Source organism: Lactuca serriola, chromosome 6, assembly GCF_051521515.1.
Source record: "Lactuca serriola cultivar US96UC23 chromosome 6, Lser_US96UC23_V15, whole genome shotgun sequence".
NCBI lineage: Eukaryota > Viridiplantae > Streptophyta > Magnoliopsida > Asterales > Asteraceae > Lactuca > Lactuca serriola.
Genome location: NC_136413.1, coordinates 163,586,682 through 163,598,950, shown reverse-complemented (window position 1 = coordinate 163,598,950; position 12,269 = coordinate 163,586,682). Strand labels below are relative to the sequence as shown.

General features: G+C 36.4%; 2 protein-coding genes across 2 annotated transcripts; one reads left to right on the top strand and one right to left on the bottom strand.

Annotated features, from left to right (window-relative positions):
* Positions 1-2,262: 2,262 nt before the first annotated feature.
* Positions 2,263-4,207, bottom strand: LOC145060352 (uncharacterized). Its single transcript, XM_079008037.1, has 7 exons — positions 3,828-4,207; positions 3,407-3,677; positions 3,207-3,284; positions 3,099-3,127; positions 2,902-3,029; positions 2,561-2,816; positions 2,263-2,482 (listed from the first exon to the last, which is right to left on the bottom strand). Exons 1-7 carry the CDS (start codon positions 4,205-4,207, stop codon positions 2,263-2,265), a joined length of 1,362 nt encoding a protein of 453 aa, XP_078864163.1.
* A 1,999-nt stretch (positions 4,208-6,206) lies between these two features.
* Positions 6,207-9,527, top strand: LOC145057249 (UDP-glucuronic acid decarboxylase 4-like). Its single transcript, XM_079005029.1, has 3 exons — positions 6,207-7,861; positions 9,110-9,202; positions 9,283-9,527. The coding sequence occupies exons 1-3, from the start codon at positions 7,805-7,807 to the stop codon at positions 9,505-9,507; spliced, it is 375 nt and encodes a 124-aa protein (XP_078861155.1). The 5' UTR covers positions 6,207-7,804; the 3' UTR covers positions 9,508-9,527.
* The last annotated feature ends 2,742 nt before the right edge of the window (positions 9,528-12,269 follow it).

Genomic DNA, 12,269 nt, shown 5'->3' with positions numbered 1-12,269 from the left:
TATATGATATCCACTTGAACCAGAACCAACTCGAACAAACCTGATCCAAGCTTTTAACCCGCGTGTCTTCACCTGCAATTTCATTCTAACCCAAGACAATATATTTGTAACACAAACTACCCTTCTTATTAATAACTTAACAAAAAGGGATAATGACTTGAGAGGGTAACATACTTTTGCCTTTGGTCACATTTGGTCATTGAACTTTTTTTCATTCTCTATTAACCATTTAACTTGTTGAATTGTGCTAATGTTCCCCTTCCGACTATTTTTTGCTGTTTTCAATGGATTTATTATTCCTACGTGTTAGTTTGATCCTACGTGGCATGTAGGGTTATTGTTATTAAAGGAGGGGCGTATGTTGTTCCTTTATTGTGCCCTAATACCCCGATGCCCTAATACCCGATGGCTTCCTCCTACATCCTCTCATCCTCCCTCAATCAATCAAGCAAGAAATCCACAATGAATGATCCAAAAACTTGTGATTGTGGGTTCCTTGCACGTATTCTAACATCAACAACACCAAAGAATCCAGGGAGGCATTTCATGGTGTGCAATGAGGTAAGCAATTTCACATGAATTTTCCCTCTTTTCTGATTCATTTATTCCAGATTTGAAATCTCCTTTTGAATTTTTTATGTGGAAGGGTAAATGCAAATATTGGAAATGGTTGGATGTAGAACTTGTACAGACGCCTCTAATGGAAGTGGTGGAGGGAATGAAAGCTGAATTAGTAGCATTGAAGACCGAAGTAGAGAGGGTGAAGGAAGACATGGAACAAATGAAGAAGGAAAAGTACTCTGATGTCATTGCAATGAAGGAGAAAATATGTAAGTTTACCATAGGATTTCTTTTTTTGATCATCGTGTATATGATGAAATGATGTCAAATGATGTATTGAAAGATGTTGTTTGAATAGAATGGAGTCGTTATATTAACTTCTTGTTGGAATGGAATGAAGTAACATCGATTGTAATGGAATCACAAAGAAGTAATTTTGACTGGAATGGAATCATAAAGAAGCATACATATTAACTTTCACTGGAATGGAATCATAAAGAATGGAGCCATTATCTTAACTTCTTGTTGGAATGGAATGAAGTAACTTTGACTGGAATGGAATCACAAAGAAGTAATATTGGCTGGAATGAAATCATAAATAAGCATACATATAACAATGAATACATATATGATTTTGACTGGAATAGAATCACAAAGTAGCATACATATAATTTTGATTGGAATATAATCACAAAGAATTAGTTTTGACTGGAATGGAATCATAAAGTAGCATACATATAACAATGAATAAATATAACAAAGAAGTAAGTGAATGTGGTGGTTGGATTCATTGAAATACTCCACTACTACTCGAAATTAAATAAGTTCTTGTCTGCATACATAAAAGTAGTTTCTAGGTAACACAAAAGATTCCTGCATAGACAAAAGAAGGGTCACCATGTGCCCACACACCTACTTGATAGTACCATAGAAAAGCATAATAAAAAGACTACTACTTTGTCTTTACATCACAATTGCCTCACAAAAGATATTCCCACCCACCCACTACCTACCCACTAAATTAATCAATAACTGAAGGGTTATCTGCATTGCTCCCAACCCCAGATATCTGCCTCCTTAATGCTTGTTTGATGATCCGTTCAGAAGATTGCCTCCTTCCACTTCTACCAATTGGGACTCTTCTTCTTGGCATGGGGACTGGAGGTGGTGGTGGAGGAGGTGGTTGGGCTACAGGTGGTGGTGGTGGAGGTGGTTGGACTACAGGTGGTGGCGGAGGAGGTTGTTGGGCTACAGGTGGTGGTGGTGGAGGTGGTTGGACTGTAGGTTGTGGTGGAGGACGTGGTTGGGCTATAGGTGGTGGTCCTTCATTACCCCTGGATAAACTTGGGCCTGCTCCACTACCCCTGGATGAACTTGGTACTGCAAACAAAAATTAAAATGTCAATTCTTTGTTCAAATGATGTAATGTTTTTAAAAATATTAACCTGATGTATTGTTTTGTTGGGTAGATGGACACTTTTTCTTGTTGTGACCTGGTTCCTTACAAATACCACACTTTATTAGGCTTCCCCTTCTTGTGACAGTTTGTCTACTTGGTCCAGTCAACTCTCTTTCAATTGCATCCCTCTTCCTTTTCACTGATGGCCTACCAGGTAATCTTCTTCTTTTAGGAGGCAAAGGCTTGTGGTATGGAACATCTGGCCACATATCACTACTATTGAGAGGATTAATGCTATATTTTTAGCATTTTAGGTAAGCCTCAATAGTGTATGATTGGGACAGATATGTCTCTGCATCATGATTTAAGTAAGGGATTGATGCCACTCCATGTAAGCATGGTATCCCTGTAAGTTGCCATATTCTACAGGAACACATCTTTGCAATTAGATCCACTCCATATGCAACATCAGTGAATCTAACCTCATAATGTTGATAACCACAAGGAGTAACTCCCCACATTCTATTTAGAGGAAAAAAAATATAAATCAATAACACATCCTCGTAATTAACATAAGCGTATTATACTAAAAAAACTTACCTCTGTTTAACCTTCAAATCTTCTATACGCTTCCTAATAGTTGGACATATAAGCAAATCCCATTCCATTCCTTCAACTCTTTGAGTGAATATCCTTTCCATCACAAATAACCTAATCTCCTCCAGCATAGTGATTATAGGTCTCCTTCTAGCATGCCTAATAGCAGAATTGAAACTCTCACTGACCCCATTCTCCACTGCATCACAATCTCTTCCTTCTTGAAAGAATGCCTTAGACCAAGTAGTAGGATCTCTGTCTATAAGGTAATTATAAGCATAAGTATCAATAGATTTGATCTTCTCCATTACACCTCTAAACTTCTCCACAGTACTAGCCCTTACAGCCCTCCAAAAATAACTTCATGTATTCTTGACCAGTACACCTTTTACTAAAATTGGCCACAATGTGTCTAGCACATTGCCTATGTTCAGCTCCTGGACATCTTTCCTTAACTGCTTGTAATAACCCCCTAGAAATCACAACATCATTATGAGTGAAAAAGCATAAAAATGAAGCATAAAAAGGACCTAGTACTAACCTTGTGTCCATCAGAAAGAAGGGTAATGCCTGCACCAAGACCACCATTAATGTCATCGATAAACAAATCTATGAACCACTTCCATGTTTGTTTATTCTCAACACATACCACATCCCATGCTAAAGGGTAGAGGTGGTTGTTTGCATCTCTCCCAACAGCTGAAAGAACTTCTCCTCTAACTATACCCTTTAAAAAGCAACCATCAAGCCCAATTACAGGCCTGCACCCTTCTAACTAACCATCCCTTAGAACTTTGAAAACACATAAAACTTGGAAAACAAAGTTGTGGAATCTAGCATGATGTCTACATCCAACCTCACAGTAGACCTAGGATTTGACCTGATAATTTCCTCACCGTATGACCACAATCTCCCATAATGTTCAATTAGACTTCCTTCAATCTCTTGTAATGCAAATTTCTTTTCATTTCTGCATTGCCCCACACTCACATTTATGTTGAATGTTGTTGACACTTTAGCTTTCATCTTACTTGCACTCAATTTTGGGTTTTCTATAATTTGACTCATTAAATGTTTCCCTATCCATCTATTAGTTACTATTGAACCAAACTTAAACAACCTACAACAATTATGTTCATTCACTAGATATTTGATCTGAAAAGTCTTTTCTTTACTCATCCAGGAGGCCTATAGTCTGAAATGGCAAGATGGTGACTTATTCTTTTTGCAACATTTCACTAACAATCTATCATAGTCATTTTTTTCAAACCATAGATCATACCCATTAGCAACTGCATAATTGCTTAACATATGTTTAAGCTCAGCAGGGTTAGAAAATTGCATACCTATAATTGGTTTCATCTGATCCCATGGTTGTCTCTCAACATACACAGGGTACTGAGGTGGCACGTATTCATCATCTTGATCTTTACTCTCTGTAGGTTCACAAAGGATGTTTAAAAATCTATCATGTGCAGTTTTGTTTGCTGGAAATGGGTAGGTAGCATCATGTTCTTCATGATCAATAGAATATGAATCTTGAATAACTGAATCCTCATCTTCATCTAAGTCTTCATTTTCACTTTCACTTTCCTCAGCTTCAAACCAGTTGAAGATAGGTTCATTATGGTGATCCACATATACATTCATTCTCTTGTCATTAGCATACGCCAAATCCAAAAATTCCTTGTTATCACCCTCTTTCACCAGTGTATGAATTCCAAGACATAAAGACTCTTATGGAAGGCCGATATAGATGTATTTGCTTCTCGATTTGGTGAGCTTGTGAAGGAATTCCATGAATTGCTCATACCCAAACGCACTGAAGTCAATATCTTGCACTGATGCTCTGTCGGGATCAAAGTAAACTAAGGGATTGGGTGCAAACTGACCATTGTAATGGAAATCCACTACAATGAAGTTCTGATCAGTAGGATTGGAGATGATGCCATTCTACATAACGATTGAAGGAGACGAATGATCGATGTAGAATTTTGTGCCCTGGTCGAGTTTATGGACCAAATGAGACTTCGGGGTGAGGTTTGACGAGAAGGAGATGACAAATCGGGGCCTACATGCCACCTCTTTCGCCATGTAAGATAAAAAGTACATGTAGGATCGATAAATCCTTTAAAACCGGCTAAATCGGTCATAAGGGGAACATTAGTACAATTCAACAAGTTAAATGGTTAATAAAGCACGAAATAAAGTTCAGTGACCAAATGTGATCAAAGTTAAAAGTATCTTACCCTTTCAAGTCATTATCCCTAACACAAAAAATATGAGATTGACTTTTATTACTAATTTCAATAGGATCCTGTATCTGGTGATCGGAATCGCCATTTCTGCTCTGTTGTTCAACGTCGACGTTATGCCCACATCTCCCTCGCTTAAAGTTGGTGAACAGATCTCCGATTCCACTCCCATACCCCGTCGTATCACTTTCGAGGTTCATGCCAAAGGCTCGTATCACGTTAATATTGGTACATTAAAACCCCACTTCTTCTACATTCTATTCTAGGTTTACTGATTCTTCAACTATTTTTCTCATACTCGTCTTAAAATTGATATGATATCTCACCGATTATGCTTATAAAACTTGTTGATTAGCTCATCGATTAATGTTTTTGTTTGAAGGAGGTAAAATCCCTTTGGGGTTAAAGGAAAAAAGCCAGAGAGTTCTGGTTACAGGTGGGGCTGGATTTGTAGGAAGCCATCTAGTGGATCGACTGATGGCACAAGGTGATAGTGTAATCGTAGTTGATAACTTCTTCACAGGAAGAAAAGACAACTTGTTTCATCATCTTAAAACCCTAGATTTGATCTCATTCACCATGATGTTGTAGAACCCCTCTTATTGGAAGTTGATCAAATCTACCATTTGGCTTGCCCTGCTTCCCCTGTTCACTACACATACAACCCTGTCAAAAACATCATATCCTTACATTCTTACACGAATTAAGATAAGATCTTTGAGTAGTACGTATTTCATGAATCTTGTGTATGTTATCTTTTCTTGTTGAATTTGATAAGCTTAACAAAAATAATGATGATCACAAGACAAATGTTATGGGAACTTTAAATATGCTTGGACTTGCAAAGCGGATCAATGCACGTTTCTTGCTAACAAGCACAAGTGAAGTCTATGGTTATCCTCTTGAACACCCACAAGTTGAGACTTATTGGGGCAAATGTCAATCCTATAGGCCAGTAAACTAGCTATTTCCTTTTTTTCTTTGAAAAATATTTAATAACATATATATATATATATATATATATATATATATATATATATATATATATATATATAAGTGTTTTTAGTGATAGTGATTTTAAATGTTGGTAAAAAAAATACTATTTGTAGCTAGTACATTTAGGAGTTGCAAACTGTAACTTTTCGGGTTATTGTCACTGTAGCCCAACGATGTTTAGTATATTAGTTTAAAAGGTCCCTTGTGACTTTTTTTTGCTTTTTGCGGGTACCTACTTATGTTTTACCTGCTAATAAAGGGATAGGCCATATTTTAAGCCGGTTTTACCGGTTACAAGAAGCTAATTTGGCTTTTTATTACTGTATGTTTTACCTGTTTCGACAAACCTTCTTCTTCTCTAATGAATCGATTTCTAGCTACGGGTTCTCACGATTGCAGGTTTCTTCGTTATCTCCACCTTTACAATCGATCTCAAACACTGCTTCTTGTTAAAAATTGGTCGCAAATACCCTATTCTTACCCCTTTCTTCTTTTATCTGCTCAAAATCGCACAAAGCCATCCCCTTTTCTTTTGTATTCGATCACAACCTCCTGCATTTGATCAACTCCATCCACCATCGACTTCCGTATTTTCCATTCCTCCGTCTTTTTCGTTTAACCAGAAACCTACTCCTCCGAAGTCCTGGTTGGGTTTACAGTCGATGATGATTCTCTGTCTATAATGATTGATTGGTGGTCATTAGACTCACCGAACTTCCCCTCCATAATCGCAGGGATCGCACAACATGCCACAATCTGCTCCCTCGTATCGATTTGTGGTACATTTTTGTATGGTATGCATGAGGAACACGATCTAGATTGTAAGATTTAACGTCTTCAATTTTGTACCTATCGAGTAGTGGCTCACGTTTTATCGGTTTGGGAACAAGATTTTAGAATGCCGATTTCACCGATTTTGCAACTTCGGATTGTTGATTTCATAAAATTGCTACTGATTTCATCAAACTGTTGTTGATTTCATCAAATTTTTGTCGATTTGGAATATTCTGGGTTGAAATCATTTGTCGATTTCATAAAATTGGAGGTTCGTCACATACGTACCGAAAAAATGGGAAGGTTTATTATGTCGATTACTTATATATAGACTTAATTGATTTCACAGAGTCGGATTTACATAATTGACTTCAAATTGATTTCTTTGATATAATTGTTTTTACATTTACAATTGATTTCGTGATTTTTAACTGGTTTCTTTGAATTGATTTAATGAATTCACTTATAACATTGATTTAATTAACTTCAGTTGGTTTTAGGATCCAATCGGAAGTCGGTTGGAAGGTTTGGGTCTTCTGCAAGGTTCTTTTTCAGTTGGTTTTCCGGAATAGATTCATGGTTCCGTTGCAAATATCTGATTCATCCACGAGCGAGCCTATCTAATATAACTTATTCGTAATCTTGTGTGAGGATTTGTGAAGCGAGAATGAAGTTGAGAGCAAGAAGCAAAGAAGATGATGAGGTAGGTACAGGAGACTAAAAGGAACACAACATATGTTTTCTGGTTTGCAGTTTTCCAGTGAAGCACTGAAGCTCAAGCAGTTTTTCAGTATTATGTTTATGGAAGCAAATCAAAGTCAAAGAAATGGGTGAGAAGGAGGGAATGCAAGACCTTGATTTAATTTAGGTGATTAGGAAGGGGTTCACCGGGTGACCCCTTTATATTTTTTATAATGACCTTTTAAAACTGTAAAACACAAGTACAACCCCTTAAAAGGAAAAAAAAATCATGAGGGACCTTTTAAACCAATATACTAAATATCGTTGGACTATAGTGACAATAACCCTAACTTTTCCTATATTGAACCAAATGACAAAATTTGAATGACACATGTTAGGATGGGAAAGTTTGAATAATGAATATGGGTCCCTATAATGCATCATGTGCATTGTCAACTTTTAATACGACTAAACACAGAAATGTAGTAATTGTAAGTGTGGATCCAAAAAATATATAATTTTTGTTTGTTATTATTATTCAATGACGGTTTATGGGGACGGGAAGCAAACTAGAAGTTTCCAATATGTTTCCGACTTGGTAAGACTGACAGATATATATATATATATATATATATATATATATATATATATATATATATATGTTAAGTTCATTAAGTAAAAAAGAAACAATATACTATATAGGGAAAATGACTCTTGAGGGTAATTAACTTTGCATTTGTACTCATTTGGTCCCTTTCCTTTTTTTTTGTATTCAATATACCATCGAACTTGTTGTTTATGTTCACCATACCCCTTTTGACCGACTTTTGACCTGTGATAGCCGGTCAAAGGGTTATGGTGAACACAAACAACAAGTTCGATGGTATATTGAGTACAAAAAAAGGAAAGGGGCCAAATGAGAACAAACTCAACAGTTGGTTACCCTCCTAAGTCATTTTCCCTTTACTCATTTACAGCAAATTCCACGTCATCTCCTACTGATATTAATGACTTTATGAGATTCATTCTTGCTTCTCTTTAAAACATAACCCACGAAAGAACACTATTCATACATGTACAACTTTGTAATGCACTTGAATATTTTTTAGGGGAATCTTGACTATACAGGTGCATTTCCTGACTACATTTACATTTCCAATCGAATGATTTATCGTATCATGGATTCTAGACAAGTCTACAAACGAGTGGAATCACAAGTGCTGTGATTTTTGAGTTTACTTAGCTTTAAGATTGAATTCATGGGATAAGATACAACATCAATATGTATAATGTCATGCTGCTTTTGTAGACACATCACCATAATATACCTTGAAGTAAACGTTTATGCTGATAAATATACCTCTCATACACCATCATATCATTTTGAAGAGAGGTGTTGACAGCTGACCACAGTAAGCATAGCATAGACCATGTTTTAACGAAGTTACCCCTCTGAAACGCTCTTCATATACGTTATAGCCAAAGAAGGCTGTAGTCTTTGATAATTTTGCAACTTTAATTTCATTTAACTTTTCGGGGAAAATGACTCAGGAGGGTAACCAACTGTTGAGTTTGTTCTCATTTGGTCCCTTTCCTTTTTTTTGTACTCAATATACCATCGAACTTGTTGTTTATGTTCACCATAACCCTTTGATCGGCTATCACAGGTCAAAAGCCGGTCAAAAGGGTTATGGTGAACACAAACAACAAGTTCAATGGTATATTGAATACAAAAAAAGGAAATGGACCAAATGAGTACAAACACAAAAGTTAATTACCCTCAAGAGTCATTTTCCCTATTATATATTGACATTGGTGTATATATATTAATATGATGGATGAATAGGTCGAAGGCTTAATGAGACTAATGGAAGGGGAGCATGTGGGACCTTTTAATTTCGGCAACCCTTTCGAATTCACCATGCTTGAACTTGCTAAGGTAAAAATAAAAACATTTCTTACTTTGAAAATTAAATATGATTTAATTAGGTTAATAATAATGATTTATAAATGTTGAAGGTGGTGCAAGAACCAATTGATCTAAATGCAAAGATAGAATTCAAGCCAAACATAGAGGATGATCCTCATAAAAGGAAACCGGACATTTCAAGGGCAAAAGAGCTTCTTGGATGGATGCCATATGTATCTCTTCGAGAAGGACTTCCATTAATGGTTTCTGATTTTAGGCAACGATTATTTGGAGACAAAAAGGATCCATCTATAAATACATTTTATTTTGTATAATTAATATTAGTATTTGTTATATATAGGTAGAAATTAATAACCAGTTCATTATAAAATAGTTATAGAAACCATGTACATATGTGTCTTAGTTATCTAATTAATTTCATAACTTCAGTTCATGAATTAACTTTTGGTGAAAAAGTTTATTGACTTCGTGTTTTTTATGTACATAACAGACAGATTTTCTATTAATATACTAGCTAGATTAATCACCATGATGAACATAAATTTAATTTGACAATCAAGATATGAGTGTGAATTATTCCCCCACATTATCTATCTTATTACGATGACTTTAACAACCGAGATGAATATAATTATAAAAATAGGTTAAAGTTTTATCCTCTTCGTTCCATAATGGTTATGTTGTTTATCAAAAAAATAAATTATTATATATTATGTTATATCCTAACACGGTTTTTTGTGCTAACAACACAATTTGGTATTCTTGATGTGTTTTCTTTCTAAAAAGCGTCATATATTAGTAATTTCATATTTCATATTAATTATTTGATTATTGATATTTAAGAAAAGCCCATAACAGGAAGTCCATATAATTCAGCCCAACTGTTGTTTGTTCGTAAGAGTCGAACCCTAGCATTAAATTTAAAGTGAAATTGCAAAAAAGTCCCTTCGGGTTTTGTCATTTTCTGCTATTACGGTACAAACCTTTTCAAAATTGGAGATATGGTTTTTTTTGAGAAGTTTTCGTTGCATATTTACGAGTCTATCAAACTTAAAATGACTAATCTATCTTTTATTTATTCTTTTTCAATCTCCTAAGTTTTATCTATTTTAGTTTATGTTAGGAAGTAAAACAGATAATAAACAAAACTGTAAGCACCGAAGACAATATTATGTGGTTCGGTCAATGTGACCTACGTCCACGGGCAAAAAAAGAGTATTCTTTATTTCAGAGCTCTCAAACAGTGGTTGTAAGTATAATTCAACAACGATTCGTCCTACTCACTAATGATACAAAAGACACAAAATGACTTAGCAAACATCCTTATTTATACCTGAGGGATCAGACCTAAAACCATAATGGGTCAAACCCATTGGTCATAGGCCCATGAATGACGTCAACCAATCATATTCCACCATGCAACATCTTCTGGAACATTCTTCCATATCATACAATACATGTGTATCAACAACGTACATGATGGACCACCTTGAACCATAATGGAGCATTATGATGTATAGGTGGTGCATCATGAACACTAACGGCCCAACATGCATCATGGTAGCACAACATCGCGTGTTTCTTGAGCATGATCATCTTCTAGGCATACGTGAATCAACATGGCACAACAAATGAATTGAGATGGTGCATCATATACCAAGATGGTCCATGATGGTGCAACATCTCCTCCATGGCGCAACATTCTTCTTGGCACAACATCTGGTTGACTCAACATCGTCTTGGCTCCACATCTCCTTGGCTCAACATCTTCTCAGCTCAACATGTTGGACCATAGTGCTCCAAGTTGCTCCAATGCACTCCAAACCACATTTTGGAATATTCGTTCCTTTGTCACTTGATCCGATCCTTTTTCTGATGATCCATTCCTTTGTCACATGCTCCATGAACCCCTAGTGATTCATTGAATTCTAAGTGCTCCATTGAACCCCATTACTCGATGCGAATGCTCCAAATGCTCAAGTCACATTTAACAATCTTCACCTTGACTTGAGCATCCTCTGAACTCCACCTCGAACAAGAACTTCCTCTCCTCTCCTGCCATTCGTCCCCAAAGGGACCTACCTCCTGCGAACATCAACTAAGTTTAAGCAAAGATTGAACTTCTCCATGGGAAACGACCTTGTCACCATGTCTCCTGGATTCTCCTTTGCACCAGACTTTTGAATGCATAACTTGTGATAGAACATGATAGGTTTCTCCACCTTTAAAAGAAGAATATGAATGAGACCAACCACCAATGATCTTCTTATCTCCAGATCACTTTCATGGTCAGGGTATATCAAGCTAACCAAGTTTGTATGTCGTGCATTGGCACCATACACCAGACAAACATCAAGCGTTCTCTTCAAGTGTTGCAAGATCCACTTTATCACTTCCTAATGGGCTTTCTCGTGATTGCCTCGAACCACCAAAGAAGTACCAACACATCTGGACTGATCACGATAGAACGACCACAAGACTTTCTCAATGTAGTGGGAAATATATAGCCACCCTGCTCTTCTATCACTCTGAATCTCCATCCTTGTGATCTTGTTTTTAGCTCCTAAATCGATCATCACAAGCTCATTCTCTAGAAGCTTCAGCAAGTTGTCTTTCTAGGCATCATCTTCACCAGACACTTCTTCTTTGGGTTGATCAACAGATTCCTCATGTTTATATTGATCCATGTCACCCTACTATCTTATATTTATCAGAAAACTATGTGGGGTTTCTGTTTCAAGCTCCACCTTCTGGACAACATCCTAATCGTTCCCTGCAACACTTATACCACCTCCTCTATGGTTACACATAGTAGATTCAAAGGTCACATCTCTGCTAATGACGAATTTTAGAGTTTTTTCTTCTTTTTTACACCACATACGATGACCTTTCCCTCCATATGCATATCCTAGAAATATGCACTTCATTGCCCTCGAATCCAGTTCACCATCATTCACACGAGTGTAAGCAGGGCATCCAAACATTCGTAAACCAAAATTCTCAGAGGGTTTCTCAGACTACACCTCTTGAGGAGTCTTACAATTAATTTCAGTTGTTCGAGATCTATTTTACAGAT